The sequence below is a fragment of the Oncorhynchus masou genome, chromosome 32 (genome assembly GCF_036934945.1).
Source record: "Oncorhynchus masou masou isolate Uvic2021 chromosome 32, UVic_Omas_1.1, whole genome shotgun sequence".
NCBI lineage: Eukaryota > Metazoa > Chordata > Actinopteri > Salmoniformes > Salmonidae > Oncorhynchus > Oncorhynchus masou.
In genome coordinates, this window is record NC_088243.1 from 1104189 (window position 1) to 1125933 (window position 21745).

The following is a 21745-nucleotide window of genomic DNA, read 5'->3' on the forward strand; positions in this document are numbered from 1 at the left end:
ATATCTACCTCCATCACTCCAGTATCCCTGTCTCCTTACCCCTATACATATCTACCTCCATCACTCCAGTATCCCTGTCTCCTTCCCCCTCTACATATCTACCTCCATCACTCCAGTATCACTGTCTCCTTCCCCTCTACATATCTACCTCCATCACCCCAGTATCCCTGTCTCCTTCCCCCTATACATATCTACCTCCATCAATCCAGTATCCCTGTCTCCTTCCCCCTCTACATATCTACCTCCATCACCCCAGTATCCCTGTCTCCTATACATATCTACCTCCATCACTCCAGTATCCCTGTCCCCTATACATATCTACCTCCATCACTCCAGTATCCCTGTACATTGTTAATATGGAACTGACCCTGTATATAGTCTCCTTCCCCCTATACATATCTACCTCCATCACTCCAGTATCCCTGTACATTGTTAATATGGAACTGACCCTGTATATAGTCACCTTCCCCCTATACATATCTACCTCCTACTGACCCTGTATATAGTCTCCTTCCCCCTATACATATCTACCTCCATCACTCCAGTATCCCTGTCCCCTATACATATCTACCTCCATCACTCCAGTATCCCTGTCTCCTTCCCCCTATACATATCTACCTCCATCACTCCAGTATCCCTGTCTCCTTCCCCCTATACATATCTACCTCCATCACTCCAGTATCCCTGTCTCCTTCCCCTCTACATATCTACCTCCATCACTCCAGTATCACTGTCTTCTTCCCCTCTACATATCTACCTCCATCACTCCAGTATCCCTGTCTCCTTCCCCTCTATATATCTACCTCCATCACTCCAGTATCCCTGTCTCCTTCCCCTCTACATATCTACCTCCATCACTCCAGTATCACTGTCTTCTTCCCCCTCTACATATCTACCTCCATCACTCCAGTATCCCTGTCTCCTTCCCCCTCTATATATCTACCTCCATCACTCCAGTATCCCTGTCTCCTTCCCCCTCTACATATCTACCTCCATCACTCCAGTATCCCTGTCCCCTATACATATCTACCTCCATCACTCCAGTATCCCTGTCTCCTTACCCCTCTACATATCTACCACCATCACTCCAGTATCCCTGTCTCCTTCCCCCTATACATATCTACCTCCATCACTCCAGTATCCCTGTCTCCTTCCCCCTATACATATCTACCTCCATCACTCCAGTATCCCTGTCCCCTTCCCCCTATACATATCTACCTCCATCACTCCAGTATCCCTGTCTCCTTCCCCCTATACATATCTACCTCCACCACTCCAGTATCCCTGTCCCCTTCCCCCTATACATATCTACCTCCATCACTCCAGTATCCCTGTCTCCTTCCCCCTATACATATCTACCTCCATCACTCCAGTATCCCTGTCCCCTATACATATCTACCTCCATCACTCCAGTATCCCTGTACATTGTTATTATGTTACTGACCCTGTATATAGTCACCTTACCCCTCTACATATCTACCTCCATCACTCCAGTATCCCTGTCCCCTATACATATCTACCTCCATCACTCCAGTATCCCTGTCACCTTACCCCTCTACATATCTACCTCCATCACTCCAGTATCCCTGTCTCCTTCCCCCTCTATATATCTACCTCCATCACTCCAGTATCCCTGTCTCCTTCCCCCTCTACATATCTACCTCCATCACTCCAGTATCCCTGTCCCCTATACATATCTACCTCCATCACTCCAGTATCCCTGTCCCCTTCCCCTCTATATATCTACCTCCATCACTCCAGTATCCCTGTCTCCTTACCCCTCTACATATCTACCACCATCACTCCAGTATCCCTGTCTCCTTCCCCCTATACATATCTACCTCCATCACTCCAGTATCCCTGTCTCCTTCCCCCTATACATATCTACCTCCATCACTCCAGTATCCCTGTCCCCTTCCCCCTCTACATATCTACCTCCATCACTCCAGTATCCCTGTCTCCTTCCCCACTATACATATCTACCTCCATCACTCCAGTATCCCTGTCTCCTTCCCCCTATACATATCTACCTCCATCACTCCAGTATCCCTGTCTCCTTACCCCTATACATATCTACCTCCATCACTCCAGTATCCCTGTCTCCTTCCCCCTCTACATATCTACCTCCATCACTCCAGTATCACTGTCTCCTTCCCCCTCTACATATCTACCTCCATCACCCCAGTATCCCTGTCTCCTTCCCCCTATACATATCTACCTCCATCAATCCAGTATCCCTGTCTCCTTCCCCCTCTACATATCTACCTCCATCACCCCAGTATCCCTGTCTCCTATACATATCTACCTCCATCACTCCAGTATCCCTGTCCCCTATACATATCTACCTCCATCACTCCAGTATCCCTGTACATTGTTAATATGGAACTGACCCTGTATATAGTCTCCTTCCCCCTATACATATCTACCTCCATCACTCCAGTATCCCTGTACATTGTTAATATGGAACTGACCCTGTATATAGTCACCTTCCCCTATACATATCTACCTCCTACTGACCCTGTATATAGTCTCCTTCCCCCTATACATATCTACCTCCATCACTCCAGTATCCCTGTCCCCTATACATATCTACCTCCATCACTCCAGTATCCCTGTCTCCTTCCCCCTATACATATCTACCTCCATCACTCCAGTATCCCTGTCTCCTTCCCCCTATACATATCTACCTCCATCACTCCAGTATCCCTGTCTCCTTCCCCCTCTACATATCTACCTCCATCACTCCAGTATCACTGTCTTCTTCCCCCTCTACATATCTACCTCCATCACTCCAGTATCCCTGTCTCCTTCCCCCTCTATATATCTACCTCCATCACTCCAGTATCCCTGTCTCCTTCCCCCTCTACATATCTACCTCCATCACTCCAGTATCACTGTCTTCTTCCCCCTCTACATATCTACCTCCATCACTCCAGTATCCCTGTCTCCTTCCCCCTCTATATATCTACCTCCATCACTCCAGTATCCCTGTCTCCTTCCCCCTCTACATATCTACCTCCATCACTCCAGTATCCCTGTCCCCTATACATATCTACCTCCATCACTCCAGTATCCCTGTCTCCTTACCCCTCTACATATCTACCACCATCACTCCAGTATCCCTGTCTCCTTCCCCCTATACATATCTACCTCCATCACTCCAGTATCCCTGTCTCCTTCCCCCTATACATATCTACCTCCATCACTCCAGTATCCCTGTCCCCTTCCCCCTATACATATCTACCTCCATCACTCCAGTATCCCTGTCTCCTTCCCCCTATACATATCTACCTCCACCACTCCAGTATCCCTGTCCCCTTCCCCCTATACATATCTACCTCCATCACTCCAGTATCCCTGTCTCCTTCCCCCTATACATATCTACCTCCATCACTCCAGTATCCCTGTCCCCTATACATATCTACCTCCATCACTCCAGTATCCCTGTACATTGTTATTATGTTACTGACCCTGTATATAGTCACCTTACCCCTCTACATATCTACCTCCATCACTCCAGTATCCCTGTCCCCTATACATATCTACCTCCATCACTCCAGTATCCCTGTCACCTTACCCCTCTACATATCTACCTCCATCACTCCAGTATCCCTGTCTCCTTCCCCCTCTATATATCTACCTCCATCACTCCAGTATCCCTGTCTCCTTCCCCCTCTACATATCTACCTCCATCACTCCAGTATCCCTGTCCCCTATACATATCTACCTCCATCACTCCAGTATCCCTGTCCCCTTCCCCCTCTATATATCTACCTCCATCACTCCAGTATCCCTGTCTCCTTACCCCTCTACATATCTACCACCATCACTCCAGTATCCCTGTCTCCTTCCCCTATACATATCTACCTCCATCACTCCAGTATCCCTGTCTCCTTCCCCTATACATATCTACCTCCATCACTCCAGTATCCCCTTCCCCCTATACATATCTACCTCCATCACTCCAGTATCCCTGTCTCCTTCCCCCTATACATATCTACCTCCATCACTCCAGTATCCCTGTCCCCTATACATATCTACCTCCATCACTCCAGTATCCCTGTCCCCTTCCCCCTATACATATCTACCTCCATCACTCCAGTATCCCTGTCTCCTTCCCCCTATACATATCTACCTCCATCACTCCAGTATCCCTGTCTCCTTCCCCCTATACATATCTACCTCCATCACTCCAGTATCCCTGTCCCCTTCCCCCTATACATATCTACCTCCATCACTCCAGTATCCCTGTCTCCTTCCCCCTCTACATATCTACCTCCATCACTCCAGTGTCCCTGTCTCCTTCCCCCTATACATATCTACCTCCTACTGACCCTGTATATAGTCTCCTTCCCCCTATACATATCTACCTCCTACTGACCCTGTATATAGTCTCCTTCCCCCTATACATATCTACCTCCTACTGACCCTGTATATAGTCTCCTTCCCCCTATACATATCTACCTCCTACTGACCCTGTATATAGTCTCCTTCCCCCTATACATATCTACCTCCTACTGACCCTGTATATAGTCTCCTTCCCCCTATACATATCTACCTCCTACTGACCCTGTATATAGTCTCCTTCCCCCTATACATATCTACCTCCTAATGACCCTGTATATAGTCTCCTTTCCCCTATACATATCTACCTCCATCACTCCAGTATCCCTGTCTCCTTCCCCCTATACATATCTACCTCCATCACTCCAGTATCCCTGTCCCCTATACATATCTACCTCCATCACTCCAGTATCCCGGTCCCCTTCCCCCTATACATATCTACCTCCATCACTCCAGTATCCCTGTCTCCTTTCCCCTATACACATCTACCTACTACTGACCCTGTATATAGTCCCCTTCCCCCTATACATATCTACCTCCTACTGACCCTGTATATAGTCTCCTTCCCCCTATACATATCTACCTCCTACTGACCCTGTATATAGTCTCCTTCCCCCTATACATATCTACCTCCTACTGACCCTGTATATAGTCTCCTTCCCCCTATACATATCTACCTCCTACTGACCCTGTATATAGTCTCCTTCCCCCTATACATATCTACCTCCTACTGACCCTGTATATAGTCACCTTCCCCCTATACATATCTACCTCCTACTGACCCTGTATATAGTCCCCTTCCCCCTATACATATCTACCTCCATCACTCCAGTATCCCTGTCTCCTAACCCCTATACATATCTACCTCCTACTGACCCTGTATATAGTCCCCTTCCCCCTATACATATCTACCTCCACCACTCCAGTATCCCTGTCTCCTTCCCCCTATACATATCTACCTCAACCACTCCAGTATCCCTGTCTCCTTCCCCCTATACATATCTACCTCCATCACTCCAGTATCCCTGTCTCCTTCCCCCTATACATATCTACCTCCATCACTCCAGTATCACTGTCCCCTTACCCCTATACATATCTACCTCCATCACTCCAGTATCCCTGTCTCCTTCCCCCTATACATATCTACCTCCATCACTCCAGTATCCCTGTCTCCTTCCCCCTATACATATCTACCTCCATCACTCCAGTATCCCTGTCCCCTATACATATCTACCTCCATCACTCCAGTATCCCTGTCTCCTTCCCCCTATACATATCTACCTCCATCACTCCAGTATCCCTGTCCCCTATACATATCTACCTCCATCACTCCAGTATCCCTGTCTCCTTCCCCCTATACATATCTACCTCCATCACTCCAGTATCCCTGTCTCCTTCCCCCTATACATATCTACCTCCATCACTCCAGTATCCCTGTCCCCTATACATATCTACCTCCATCACTCCAGTATCCCTGTCTCCTTCCCCCTATACATATCTACCTCCATCACTCCAGTATCCCTGTCTCCTTCCCCCTATACATATCTACCTCCATCACTCCAGTATCCCTGTCACCTTCCCCCTCTACATATCTACCTCCATCACTCCAGTATCCCTGTCACCTTCCCCCTCTACATATCTACCTCCATCACTCCAGTATCCCTGTCTCCTTCCCCCTCTATATATCTACCTCCATCACTCCAGTATCCCTGTCTCCTTCCCCCTCTACATATCTACCTCCATCACTCCAGTATCCCTGTCCCCTATACATATCTACCTCCATCACTCCAGTATCCCTGTCTCCTTCCCCCTATACATATCTACCTCCATCACTCCAGTATCCCTGTCATTGTTAATATGGAACCCTATACATATCTACCTCCATCACTCCAGTATCCCTGTCTCCTTCCCCCTATACATATCTACCTCCATCACTCCAGTATCCCTGTCTCCTTCCCCCTCTACATATCTACCTCCATCACTCCAGTATCACTGTCTTCTTCCCCCTCTACATATCTACCTCCATCACTCCAGTATCCCTGTCTCCTTCCCCCTCTATATATCTACCTCCATCACTCCAGTATCCCTGTCTCCTTCCCCCTCTACATATCTACCTCCATCACTCCAGTATCCCAGTCCCCTATACATATCTACCTCCATCACTCCAGTATCCCTGTCTCCTTCCCCCTCTACATATCTACCTCCATCACTCCAGTATCACTGTCTTCTTCCCCCTCTACATATCTACCTCCATCACTCCAGTATCCCTGTCTCCTTCCCCCTCTATATATCTACCTCCATCACTCCAGTATCCCTGTCTCCTTCCCCCTCTACATATCTACCTCCATCACTCCAGTATCCCTGTCCCCTATACATATCTACCTCCATCACTCCAGTATCCCTGTCTCCTTCCCCTATACATATCTACCTCCACCACTCCAGTATCCCTGTCCCCTTCCCCCTATACATATCTACCTCCATCACTCCAGTATCCCTGTCTCCTTCCCCCTATACATATCTACCTCCATCACTCCAGTATCCCTGTCCCCTATACATATCTACCTCCATCACTCCAGTATCCCTGTACATTGTTATTATGTTACTGACCCTGTATATAGTCACCTTACCCCTCTACATATCTACCTCCATCACTCCAGTATCCCTGTCCCCTATACATATCTACCTCCATCACTCCAGTATCCCTGTCACCTTACCCCTATACATATCTACCTCCATCACTCCAGTATCCCTGTCCCCTTCCCCCTCTATATATCTACCTCCATCACTCCAGTATCCCTGTCTCCTTACCCCTCTACATATCTACCACCATCACTCCAGTATCCCTGTCTCCTTCCCCCTATACATATCTACCTCCATCACTCCAGTATCCCTGTCTCCTTCCCCCTATACATATCTACCTCCATCACTCCAGTATCCCTGTCTCCTTCCCCCTATACATATCTACCTCCATCACTCCAGTATCCCTGTCCCCTTCCCCCTATACATATCTACCTCCATCACTCCAGTATCCCTGTCTCCTTCCCCCTATACATATCTACCTCCATCACTGCAGTATCCCTGTCCCCTTACCCCTATACATATCTACCTCCATCACTCCAGTATCCCTGTCTCCTTCCCCCTATACATATCTACCTCCATCACTGCAGTATCCCTGTCCCCTTCCCCCTATACATATCTACCTCCATCACTCCAGTATCCCTGTCACATTCCCCCTATACATATCTACCTCCATCACTCCAGTATCCCTGTCTCCTTCCCCCTCTACATATCTACCTCCATCACTCCAGTATCCCTGTCTCCTTCCCCCTATACATATCTACCTCCATCACTCCAGTATCCCTGTCCCCTATACATATCTACCTCCATCACTCCAGTATCCCTGTACATTGTTATTATGTTACTGACCCTGTATATAGTCACCTTACCCCTCTACATATCTACCTCCATCACTCCAGTATCCCTGTCTCCTTCCCCCTCTACATATCTACCTCCATCACTCCAGTATCCCTGTCTCCTTCCCCCTATACATATCTACCTCCATCACTCCAGTATCCCTGTCTCCTTCCCCCTATACATATCTACCTCCATCACTCCAGTATCCCCGTCTCCTAACCCCTATACATATCTACCTCCATCACTCCAGTGTCCCTGTCCCCTATACATATCTACCTCCATCACTCCAGTATCCCTGTCTCCTAACCCCTATACATATCTACCTCCATCACTCCAGTGTCCCTGTCCCCTATACATATCTACCTCCATCACTCCAGTATCCCTGTACATTGTTAATATGGAACTGACCCTGTATATAGTCACATTACCCCTCTACATATCTACCTCCATCACTCCAGTATCCCTGTCCCCTTCCCCCTATACATATCTACCTCCATCACTCCAGTATCCCTGTCTCCTTCCCCCTATACATATCTACCTCCATCACTCCAGTATCCCTGTACATTGTTAATATGGAACTGACCCTGTATATAGTCACCTTACCCCTCTATATATCTACCTCCATCACTCCAGTATCCCTGTCTCCTTCCCCCTATACATATCTACCTCCATCACTCCAGTATCCCTGTCTCCTTCCCCCTATACATATATACCTCCATCAATCCAGTATCCCTGTCTCCTTCCCCCTCTACATATCTACCTCCATCACCCCAGTATCCCTGTCTCCTTACCCCTATACATATCTACCTCCATCAATCCAGTATCCCTGTCTCCTTCCCCCTATACATATCTACCTCCATCACTCCAGTATCCCTGTCTCCTTCCCCCTATACATATCTACCTCCATCACTCCAGTATCCCTGTCCCCTATACATATCTACCTCCATCACTCCAGTATCCCTGTACATTGTTATTATGTTACTGACCCTGTATATAGTCTCCTTCCCCCTATACATATCTACCTCCATCACTCCAGTATCCCTGTCTCCTTCCCCCTATACATATCTACCTCCATCACTCCAGTATCCCTGTCTCCTTCCCCCTATACATATCTACCTCCATCACTCCAGTATCCCTGTCTCCTTCCCCCTATACATATCTACCACCATCAATCCAGTATCCCTGTCTCCTTCCCCCTATACATATCTACCTCCATCAATCCAGTATCCCTGTCTCCTTCCCCCTATACATATCTACCTCCATCACTCCAGTATCCCTGTCTCCTTCCCCCTATACATATCTAATTCCATCACTCCAGTATCCCTGTCTCCTTCCCCCTATACATATCTACCTCCATCACTCCAGTATCCCTGTCGCCTATACATATCTACCTCCATCACTCCAGTATCCCTGTACATTGTTATGTTACTGACCCTGTATATAGTCACCTTACCCCTATACATATCTACCTCCATCACTCCAGTATCCCTGTCTCCTTCCCCCTTTACATATCTACCTCCATCACTCCAGTATCCCTGTCCCCTTACCCCTATACATATCTACCTCCATCACTCCAGTATCCCTGTACATTGTTAATATGGAACTGACCCTGTATATAGTCTCCTTCCCCCTATACATATCTACCTCCATCACTCCAATATCCCTGTCTCCTTCCCCCTATACATATCTACCTCCATCACTCCAGTATCCCTGTCCCCTTACCCCTATACATATCTACCTCCATCACTCCAGTATCCCTGTCCCCTTACCCCTATACATATCTACCTCCATCACTCCAGTATCCCTGTCTCCTTCCCCCTATACATATCTACCTCCATCACTCCAGTATCCCTGTCTCCTTCCCCCTATACATATCTACCTCCATCACTCCAGTATCCCTGTCCCCTTACCCCTATACATATCTACCTCCATCACTCCAGTATCCCTGTCTCCTTCCCCCTATACATATCTACCTCCATCACTCCAGTATCCCTGTCTCCTTCCCCCTATACATATCTACCTCCATCACTCCAGTATCCCTGTCCCCTTCCCCCTATACATATCTACCTCCATCAATCCAGTATCCCTGTCTCCTTCCCCCTCTACATATCTACCTCCATCACCCCAGTATCCCTGTCTCCTTCCCCCTATACATATCTACCTCCATCACTCCAGTATCCCTGTCTCCAGTATCCCCCTATACATATCTACCTCCATCACTCCAGTATCCCTGTACATTGTTATTATGTTACTGACCCTCCATATAGTCTCCTTCCCCCTATACATATCTACCTCCATCACTCCAGTATCCCTGTCCCCTTCCCCCTATACATATCTACCTCCATCAATCCAGTATCCCTGTCTCCTTCCCCCTCTACATATCTACCTCCATCACCCCAGTATCCCTGTCTCCTTCCCCCTCTACATATCTACCTCCATCACTCCAGTATCCCTGTCCCCTTCCCCCTATACATATCTACCTCCATCAATCCAGTATCCCTGTCTCCTTCCCCCTCTACATATCTACCTCCATCACCCCAGTATCCCTGTCTCCTTCCCCCTATACATATCTACCTCCATCACTCCAGTATCCCTGTCGCCTATACATATCTACCTCCATCACTCCAGTATCCCTGTACATTGTTATTATGTTACTGACCCTGTATATAGTCTCCTTCCCCCTCTACATATCTACCTCCATCCTCCAGTATCTGTCTCCTTCCCCCTATACATATCTACCTCCATCCCCAGTATCCCTGTCCCCTATACATATCTACCTCCATCACTCCAGTATCCCTGTCCCCTATACATATCTACCTCCATCACTCCAGTATCCCTGTACATTGTTATTATGTTACTGACCCTGTATGTAGCTTCTTCTTACTTTCTTTTTGTGTGTTTGTTCTCCCTTATGCTACATTGATATCGACTACTGCATTGTTGGGGTTTAGAGTTAAGCAAGAAAGGCATTTCCCAGTACTTGTGCACGTGACATTAAAACTTGAAGACGCTTTTCTCAGACAACCACTGACAAACATCCCGTGACAGTATCACACGACAGGAAATGATCAACTATTAAAAAATAAAAACAACGGAGCATTGCGTACTGTATGTGCCAATCACAGACAGAACAACTAGTATGGTACCTTTGTCGTAGCGCAAGGTATCTTAAGTCCACAGTACATCCCAGCGCCAGGCCATAGTCCCGTGTTAGACGCTTCCCGTCCTCGTAGCAGCCCACACCCACCTTCAGGATGTGAGGGTCGCCGAGGACCTATATAAAATGAAACAAATACATAACATAAATACACGTCATCAAAAAACCATTTACAACAGTGAGTAGGGAAGGGGGAAGTCTATATAGATATATACACTACGTGGCCAAAAGTATGTGGACACCTGCTCATCAAACATCTCATTCCAAAATCATGGGCATCAGTATGGAGCGCCCCAGCGTGACCGCCCCAGCGCGCCGAGAGGTCCCCCAGCGTGACCGCCCCAGCGCGCCGAGAGGTCCCCCAGCGTGACCGCCCCAGCGCACCGAGAGGTCCCCCAGCGTGACCGCCACAGCGCACCGAGAGGTCCCCCAGCGTGACCGCCACAGCGCACCGAGAGGTCCCCCAGCGTGACCGCCACAGCGCACCGAGAGGTCCCCCAGCGTGACCGCCACAGCGCACCGAGAGGTCCCCCAGCGTGACCGCCACAGCGCGCCGAGGTCCCCCAGCGTGACCGAGAGGTCCCCCAGCGTGACCGCCACAGCGCACCGAGAGGTCCCCAGCGTGACCGCCACAGCGCACCGAGAGGTCCCCCAGCGTGACCGCCACAGCGCACCGAGAGGTCCCCAGCGTATTGAGCGCACCGAGATTTGACCGCCACAGTGAGGTCAGCGCACCGAGAGGTCCCCAGCGTGACCGCCCAGCGCACCAAGGTCCCCAGCCCGCCAATCACCGAGAGGTCCCTCAGCGTGACCGCCCCAGCGACCGGCAATCTAGTGAGCCTACTATACTGGCATTTTAAAACACCATTCTGAGCTACAGAGGACCACAGATGAACCTACCTCTTTCAGGGTAAGTGGCAAGTCCTGCTGGCCAGCACGGAACGGCTGCAGCCTCACCAACACACACAGACCAGAGTAGGAAGCCATCTGGAGTAAAGAGACCATTGAAGTCTTATCCTTCACTGACACCTGGGGACAGAGGGGGGAGGGGAGAGAGACCAGAGAGAGAGGAGGGGGAGGAGACCAGAGAGAGGAGGGGGGGAGGGGGACCAGAGAGAGGGGGGGGAGGGGGGGGACCAGAGAGAGAGGGGGACCAGAGGGGAGACCAGAGAGAGAGGGGGGGGGGGGGGGACCAGAGAGAGGGGGGGAGGGGGGGGACCAGAGAGAGGGGGGAGACCAGAGAGAGATCTGGGGGGGGACCAGAGAGAGAGGGGGGGGGACCAGAGAGAGAGGGGGGGGGACCAGAGGGGGGGGGACCAGAGAGAGAGGGGGACCAGAGAGAGGGGGGGACCAGAGAGAGAGGGGGGGGACCAGAGAGAGAGGGGGGGGGGGGGGACCAGAGAGAGAGGGGGGGACCAGAGGGAGGGGGGGGGGACCAGAGAGAGAGGGGGGGACCAGAGGGGGGGGGACCAGAGAGAGAGGGGGGGGGACCAGAGAGGGGGGGGGGACCAGAGAGAGAGGGGGGGACCAGAGAGAGAGGGGGGGGGGACCAGAGAGAGGGGGGGACCAGAGGGGGGGGACCAGAGAGAGAGAGGGGGGGGGAGAGAGAGAGGGGGGGGACCAGAGAGAGAGGGGGGGGGGACCAGAGAGAGAGGGGGGAGGGACCAGAGAGAGAGGGGGGGGACCAGAGAGAGGGGGGGGGGACCAGAGAGAGGGGGACCAGAGAGAGAGGGGGGGGGACCAGAGAGGGGAGGGGGAGGCCAGAGGGGAGGGGGGGAGACCAGAGAGAGAGGGGGGGGGGGAGACCAGAGAGAGGGGGAGGGGGGAGACCAGAGAGAGAGGGGGGGGGAGACCAGAGAGGGGGAGGGGGAGGGGGACCAGAGAGAGAGGGGGGACCAGAGAGAGGGGGGGGACCAGAGAGAGGGGGGGGGACCAGAGGGGGAGACCAGAGAGAGGGAGGGGACCAGAGAGAGGGAGGGGGGACCAGAGAGAGGGGGGGGGACCAGAGAGAGGAGGGGGGGGACCAGAGAGAGAGGGGGGGGGGGACCAGAGAGAGAGGGGGGGAGACCAGAGAGAGAGGGGGGGAGACCAGAGAGAGAGGGGGGGGGAGACCAGAGAGAGAGGGGGGGGGGGAGACCAGAGAGAGAGGGGGAGGAGACCAGAGAGAGGGGGGGGAGACCAGAGAGAGAGGGGGGGGAGACCAGAGAGAGAGGGGGGGGGGAGACCAGAGAGAGAGGGGGGGGAGACCAGAGAGAGAGGGGGGGGGGAGACCAGAGAGAGGGGGGGAGACCAGAGAGAGGGGGGGAGGAGACCAGAGAGAGAGGGGGGAGGAGACCAGAGAGAGAGGGGGAGACCAGAGAGAGAGAGAGGGGGAGACCAGAGAGAGAGAGGGGGGGAGACCAGAGAGAGGGGGAGACCAGAGAGAGGGGGAGACCAGAGAGAGACCAGAGAGAGAGAGGGGGAGACCAGAGAGAGAGAGGGGGAGACCAGAGAGAGGGAGACCAGAGGGGGAGAGAGAGAGAGGGGGAGACCAGAGAGAGAGAGAGGGGGAGACCAGAGAGAGAGAGAGGGGGAGACCAGAGAGAGAGAGGGGGGGGACCAGAGAGAGAGAGAGGGGGGACCAGAGAGAGAGAGAGGGGGAGACCAGAGAGAGAGAGAGGGGGGAGACCAGAGAGAGAGAGAGAGAGAGGGGGGGAGACCAGAGAGAGAGAGAGAGGGGGAGACCAGAGAGAGAGAGAGGGGGGACCAGAGAGAGAGAGAGGGGGAGACCAGAGAGAGAGAGGGGGGGACCAGAGAGAGGGGGAGACCAGAGAGGGAGAGGGACCAGAGAGAGAGAGGGGGACCAGAGAAGAGAGGGGGACCAGAGAGAGGGGGGGACCAGAGAGAGAGGGGGAGAGAACAGAGAGAGAGGGGGGAGAGAACAGAGAGAGAGGGGGGAGAGAACAGAGAGAGAGGGGGACCAGGGACGGCAAGGGGGAGAGAGAGGAGGGAGAGAGATGTAGTCAGAGATAAAATAAACAGAGTACAAATGGGATGATATGTTTAAAAACATGCAGAACAAACTTACACCCAGGGTATTAGTTTGACTCTTCACCCATTCACAGTCCAGGCCGAGGACAGGATAGACTGACAGATCCTTCTGCAGCATGGGCCACAGCTGCTCCCACTCCTTCTCAGAGCTTACCATCACTGGCTGCACTGCCAGGGCCTGGTCAACAGGGGGTAGCACAGCCGGCAGTGGGAGGACCAGACTCTGACCCGGGGATAGCTGGATCTGCTTAGACTGGATTTGGGACTCCACTGGGTTCTTACAGTCCAGAACCACAGGCTCTGGTTCCACAGGTAAGGGACAAGAGCTGACCCTTACCTGACCCTTCAGACCCTGAGCAGAAAGCTGTCTCTTCTTTGTCCTTATGGCTCTCTGTCTCCATAGCAACAGGCCACCCAATGTGGCTCCCAACAGGGTAACCACGGCAGCAGTTAGGGCACTTTGTCTAGAAGCCATCTTGGGTTTCAGAGGTGCAGAGTTTATTTGGTTAGGGCTGTTTGGTTGAGAAGTGTTGTAAATGAGCTTAGGTAGGTAGACCTACATCCAAGTTGCAGACCGATTTGAAGTTTTGTCATAGAGACTTTGGGGATATATCGTCAGCATTGGGGCACATCCTTCCTTTGTTGTGTGAAGAGGCTATTGGTTAGTAGACTCTGGGCAGACACCGTATCCCCTAGGAGACAATCAGCAATAACGTTACATTTACATATCAATATGAACCAACACAAACTGTCGACAACACATTGTCCATAGGATGAATCAAAGAACGGCAAAGCAGTAGACTCATAACTTCACTTGTCCAACAATGCCACGTTATAATATATGTTTGCTGCACGTTTGAGTGTCACAGCAGAGCATATGATAACTAAGACAGCATTGCGCAATTCACTGCCATTGTTTACAAGCGAGGCTAACTAGCTGGTGCTAACGAGGTTGTTTGACATGTATGTTTAGCAGCTAACTCTGATAATCATAACTCATTGACATCAGGATGTTTGCGACCACTGGACGACTGACGCCGCTAGAAAGATAATGTTCTGAAAATGTGATGAGTCAGTCAATATCGCTAACTAGGTACTATAGTTAGCAAGCAAACACCGGGCTGGCTAGTTAGCCAACAGCTAATGCAGTTTCACGTCGAGGCCGAGGAGCTATCGAGCAACAACTAAGTAACAATTCGTTTGTTGTTGAAGTTGCGGGGGATTGACACTAGCTATCATGAGTTTTATTTTTTATAAATAACGCACACCTTCCTCAGTTAAGTTTAGCTTAACGTGTTAGCTAACGTTAGCTTAATACAATAGCTAGCTAGATTGACTAGCCAACTAGCTACCTAACGTTAGCCTACGTCAGTAACGTTAAACGACGTGAGTGACATTTGCAATTTGTTTCCCGCACGACTTTCTGCGTACTATGCTTATTTCAAGCCTCTTACCTACCTTGACATTTCACGTCCACACCATAACCCTGTGCTGTGTCTGCATATGTCCACTGGTTGATTTCTAGGTGTTGACGTTCTGCTTCCGGCTCTATTTATGACGATGGGAGGACGTTGTCATGGCGCCCCCACGCAGTGTCAGGGAGGTCAGAGTTAATACGTCAATTAATTAACCAATTCATTATGATTTATTATCCAATTAAACACAATTTGGAAATAGATTAATAAATAAAAAATGCAATTCCCTACAATTTCCGATTGATTTAGTTACAGTATTTGTGATGTTTTGCATGCATATATTTAATAATTAATTTTGTCTTCTGCGGAAAAAGCTCCTTCTGATAAAAATAAAATAAAAATCTGTTCAATCTTATGGCGTCTTTAATCCAATATTGCAGTGTAGATGTTACATTTTTACCTGGTAAAGTTGCTGTCTCATTATATGAAAATCACTTGCGGAGGAGATATGAGATGATGCTGCAGTGGAGAGTAGCCATCTTACGTACATACTCCTGATCAATTCTGCTATTTGTATGTTTTCTTACGCCAAACTTTTTTTTGTACATAATTTCACCGCCATTATTTCCTATGACCCGAAAAACAGCATCTGGATATCAGAAAAGGGATCACTAACCTCAATTTGTATGAACATTTCTACTTCAACGAAGTCAGTGATTCTGGACGTTCTGCTTAGCCCGGACCAGGTCCTAATCACCCGGGACTCAAAAATTAAAGTGGAGGTATCCTGACGAGATCCGTCGGTGAACAAATAGAACAGAGGGCATTGGCGGTCTATTGGCGAAAGTGTAGTCACTGGAGAACAAACTGGATGAGCTCCCTTCGAGACTATCCTATCAATCACTGGAGAATAAACTGGATGAGCTCCCTTCGAGACTATCCTATCAATCATTGGAGAATAAACTGGATGAGCTCCCTTCGAGACTCTCCTATCAATCATTGGAGAATAAACTGGATGAGCTCCCTTCGAGACTATCCTATCAATCACTGGAGAATAAACTGGATGAGACTATCCTATCAATCACTGGAGAATAAACTGGAGACTATCCTATCAATCACTGGAGAATAAACTGGATGAGCCCCCTTCGAGACTATCCTATCAATCACTGGAGAATAAACTGGATGAGCTCCCTTCGAGACTATCCTATCAATCACTGGAGAATAAACTGAATGAGCTCCCTTCGAGACTAGCCCATTAACGGCACCTGAAAACCTGTAGACTTGGGTAAGACAAAGGGAGGAGGGGTGTGTCTCTTTGTTAACAACAGCTGGTGTGCGATCTCCAATGTTACGGAAGTCTCAAGTTTTTGCTCGCCTGAGGTAGAGTATCTCATGACCAAACTATTTACCAAGATAGTTTTCATCTATATTTTTCATAGCTGTTTATTTACCACCACAAATGCTGGCACTAAGACCACACTCAACGAGCTGTATAGGGTCATAAGCAAGCAAGAAAATCCAAAGGCAGTGTTTCTCGTGGCTGATGATTTTAATGCAGGGATACTGGAATCAATTTTACCAAATCACTTATACTTCACACACAGAAACGCCTATACAAGGATCTCACTCGCCCTCCCTTTGGCAAATCAAACCACAACTCTATCCTCCTGCTTCCTGCTTACAAGCAAACACTCAAAGAAAATGTCAGTGATGTGCTCAATAAGGAAGTGTTCAGATGAAGCTAAGATACATTTAAGTCATTTAGCAGATGCTCCCAGAGCGACTTATACCCTGACTACACCGTTCGCGTCGTGTGCCGAGCGTTGCAAAATACATTTAGAAATCCATGTTATTCAATTATTGCATCAACGAGCGTCTGCGCTGCCAAGGGCTAAAATAGAAGTCCTTTCTATTTCTGACGCAGATGGCGCTGTAAGTCCTTGCTCTCCCATCTCCTCATTGGTTTATAGAAGCAGGTACCCACCTGCCATCTCCTCATTGGTTATACGCTTGTGGGTGATTGAAAGACGAACAGTGTTGCCGGTTGTCGTGGTAATACTATGCAAGTTCAGATGCCAATCACCATATAAGTTCAAAGATTGAAAAGCCTGGAAGGACGAGATGACTAGAAACGATTCGGTTGACCGTTTTAATGTGTGGATTAATTGTCGGAGTAGAGGACCTTGTGCATTTCAGGTAAAATAACTCAATGTTTATATCCCAGGACAAATTAGCTAGCAACAGCAAGCTAGCTAAATAGGAACAATTAGTTAGCAAGTGCAACTAGTGCAAGTTAACTAGCAACTAACATTGCCATAAATGTTTAATGCTTTTCGACCTGTCCCCAAATTAATATAATTGGTTCAGAGTTTGTTTTGATATTTTAACCTGCGTGTTGTGATCACGTTTGGTGTGGGGGACAAAATCAATTTATGCACGATGGCGCACGTTCGCAGCCGGTTTGGGTTCTGTGTTAGTCGTGTATCTCCATTGGACACAGGCCTCCGTGAAAAGGATTCCGTTGGGCCTTCTCCCAAATTAAGTGTAAGGCTCTGATTGTCCACCAGAGGTCACAATGTTCTTCTTTTTAGTTGTCGTTGGATTCAATGCCTTGTCCCGTAACCTTTAACACCATCCTGTTCATTCTGCTTTACTTTCCCCCTTTCTGGAAGAGTGATCCTCTGAATCAGCCAATCAGCCGTGTCGATGATCCCCAGTGTGGTGACGAGAGCAGTGTGTTCGACGATGGTTTGAATCACCTCGTGTTGATTTTCAGGGTCGTAACCAATGGAGACCTAAACTGCAGCTTGAGTCCTTCTGGTAAGGGATAGAGGGAAGGATAGAGGGAGGAAGGAAGGAAGGAAGGGAGGGATAGATGGAGGGAGGGTTAGAGTGAGGGAGGAAGGAAGGGATGGAGGGATAGATGGAGGGATGGAGGAAGGGAGGGAGGGGCGGAGGGATGGAGGGAGGGAGGGAGGGGTGGAGGGATGGGAGGGAGGAAGGGACAGAGGGAGGGAGGGGTGGAGGGATGAAGGGATGGGAGGGAGGGAGGGGTGGAGGGACGGAGGGAGGAAGGGACGGAGGGGCGGAGGAAGGGAGGGAGTATGGCTGCAGCAGAAATCCATCAGCTAATCCCAGGGAACATAATTAGAAGTGCCATTTTGATTCACCTTGTGTTGAGAATCAAAGTTTCCTTTCAGACATGTAGCACTCGCCTCACGTTTCCTGGTCTGATATGTTCATTCTTGCCTAGTCCTTTTTAGCACTCTGGTCGAAAAAGGGCAGTTCCATCACGCTGACAAGTTCTCTGACCTCACTTGAGGCATGGCTGCTTACTGTGCAAAGTATTCTCAAAACAATGAATCTTATTAGAAAACTAAAATCACATTCCTATCTTAAAAATAATTATTGTTTTTCATATTGTCTACCCCAAGTATTGGATGGAAATTTCACATATTCATATTCAGTGTGTACACTTTCCAAATCACAGTGTTTTCGTTATATCATTTTGAATGAAATCCCAAAATAGACAGTTTTCCACGTTTTAAATATTTGTTTGAAAGTTCACTCTTTAGATGTTGAGTTTTTGGCTGGCAAAAGTCTCTCTTTAAACAAAGACATTCCGACCCGAATACTGAAGGGAGAAAGTTTCCCCCCTCTAGAGATTTACAGCAGGGTGTGAATGGTGACCATCCATCAGCTCTGCCTCTACTCTCTCCTGGCTGTCACCCCCCCCCCCTCCATCAGTCTGTTCTGCCCATTCTGATCTTCACAGGACGGTCATGACAGTATGGAGAAGGTGTTATGGTGTGGGGGTGTATTGCTGGTGACACTGTCTGTGATTTATTTATAATTCAAGACACACTTAACCAGCATGGCTACAACAGCATTCTGCAACAATACTCCATCCCATGTTGTTTGGGCTTAGTAGGACTATCATTTGTAATTCAACAGGACAATAACCCAAATGGTCTCCAGGCTGTGTAAGGGCTATTTTATCAAGACGGAGAGTGATGGAGTGCTGCATCAAATGACCTGGCCTCCACAATCCCCAGACCTCAACAAAATTGAGATGGTTTGGTATTAGTCGGACCGCAGAGTGAAGGAAAAGCAACGAACAAGTGCTCAGCATATGTGGGAATTCCTTCAAGACTGTTGAAAAAGCATTCCAGGTGAAGCTGGTTGAGAGAATGCCAAGATTGTGCAAATCTGTCATCAAGGCAAAGGGTGGCTACTTTGAAGAATCTCAAATATAAAAACATTTTTCTTTGGTTACTACATGATTCCATGTGTCATTTCAAATTTTGATGTCTTCACTATTATTCTACAAAGTAGAAATAGTAAAAAATAAAGAAAAACACTTGAATAAGTAGGTAAAACTTTTAAAACTCTAAAACTTTTGACCGATACTATGTGTATATGCAGTTGCAGTCAGTAGTTCACATACACCATAGCCAAATACTTTTAAAAACTCAGTTTTACATAATTCCTGACATTTAATCCTTGTAATAATTCCCTGTTTTAGGTCAGTTAGGATCACCACTTTATGTTACGAATGTGAAATGTCAGAATAATAGTAGAGAGAATGATCAGCTTTTATGTCTTTCATCACATTCCCAGTGGGTCAGAAGTTTGCATGTGCTCAATTAGTATTTGGTAGCATTGCCTATAAATTGTATAACTTGGTGTCAAACGTTTCGGGTGGCCTTCCACAAGCTTCCCACAATATGTTGGGTGAATTTTGGCCCATTCCTCCTGACAGAGCTGGTGTAACTCAGTCAGGTTTGTAGGCCTCCGTGTTCACACACACTTTTTCAGTTCTGCCCACAAATTGTCTATGGGATTGAGGTCAGGGCTTTGTGATGGCCACTCTAATACCTTGAATTTGTTGTCCTGTCACGAGAATTTCCAATCCCAATCATAATAACTGACAATCAATAGCTCTGACCAATCCCCGAGGTTTGTAAGACCATGGGTATTGTCGTGGAAATTTCCTCTATTTACCAAATCATGAGAGCAAACCACACACAAGTCAGAGTTAGTTAGGGTTAGTCCATCTTTAATTATATGAGCTCTATCACAACCCTGTGACTCTCAGATCAATTCAGTGTCTATCAATGTCCCTCGCACATTGTTACTGAGATCCTTTATAGCAAAGATACACATATCCAGACAGCATAGAAATAGTTTAGGAGACAAAGCTGAACGATAAATTATGTTCTTTTCTCAAACTCAGAACCATAAACCAATCCTCCATATCAACAGGCATATATCAAATCCATCTTGACAAGATCACAGAGACAGACTGACTGGCACACAGACATTGTGGAGCCAAGAGATACACGCTTGACCTCTCCCCTCTCTCCGGCCCAAGCAACTTAGTCTTGACAGAGAACAGATACTGCAACCCCGCCACAGTATTATACAACAATAACATTCTGATGAGGAGTAACTTACAAACATATGATGAACACTAAAACATCTTACCTATGTTACCAACCAATTCTGATTATTCCCCAACAGTATAATAATAATAATTAGTCAGTTTATGCAAAAGTTTAGAACAGTTTATTCAGAGAACGTTCTGAAGTCAAGAATACAAAAACATCTATTTTATAGCTGCTACTTCCACACAAACAGTTGGTGAGTTTTATCCTTCTCCGTAGTTCTCACCACTGTGTATCACTACCTAGCCGACAGGTCCATTCCTCGGAGATTAGGGAGACCTTGAGAAGTACTCCCTGTCCTCTCCCAAGTCTCTCTGAGGCCTAGCCGACCTGAGACCTTGAGAAGTACTTCCTGTCCTCTCCCAAGTCTCTCTGAGGCCTAGCCGACCAGAGACCTTGAGAAGTACTTCCTGTCCTCTCCCAAGTCTCTCAGAGGCCTAGCCGACCTGAGACCTTGAGAAGTACTTCCTGTCCTCTCCCAAGTCTCTCGGAGGCCTAGCCGACCTGAGACCTTGAGAAGTACTTCCTGTCCTCTCCCAAGTCTCTCAGAGGCCTAGCTGACCTGAGACCTTGAGAAGTACTTCCTGTCCTCTCCCAAGTCTCTCAGAGGCCTAGCCGACCTGAGACCTTGAGAAGTACTTCCTGTCCTCTCCCAAGTCTCTCGGAGGAGGCCTGAGCCGACCTGAGACCTTGAGAAGTACTTCCTGTCCTCTCCCAAGTCTCTCAGAGGCCTAGCTGACCTGAGACCTTGAGAAGTACTTCCTGTCCTCTCCCAAGTCTCTCAGAGGCCTAGCCGACCTGAGACCTTGAGAAGTACTTCCTGTCCTCTCCCAAGTCTCTCAGAGGCCTAGCTGACCTGAGACCTTGAGAAGTACTTCCTGTCCTCTCCCAAGTCTCTCAGAGGCCTAGCCTGACCTGAGACCTTGAGAAGTACTTCC

The 21745-nt window shown here is 48.6% G+C and overlaps 1 protein-coding gene across 1 annotated transcript in view; it reads right to left on the reverse strand.

Moving 5' to 3' along the window:
* Positions 1–15489, reverse strand: part of exd2 (exonuclease 3'-5' domain containing 2) — a 32578-nt gene extending 17089 nt beyond the window's left edge. The window contains exons 1-4 of the mRNA XM_064953079.1: positions 15404–15489; positions 13983–14637; positions 11816–11944; positions 10905–11032 (exon numbers count right to left, since the gene is read on the reverse strand). Of these exons, the coding sequence (XP_064809151.1) occupies positions 10905–11032; positions 11816–11944; positions 13983–14420 (695 nt within the window). The 5' untranslated portion in view covers positions 14421–14637; positions 15404–15489. The remainder of the gene's footprint in view (positions 1–10904; positions 11033–11815; positions 11945–13982; positions 14638–15403) is intronic.
* Between the last annotated feature and the right edge of the window lie 6256 nt (positions 15490–21745).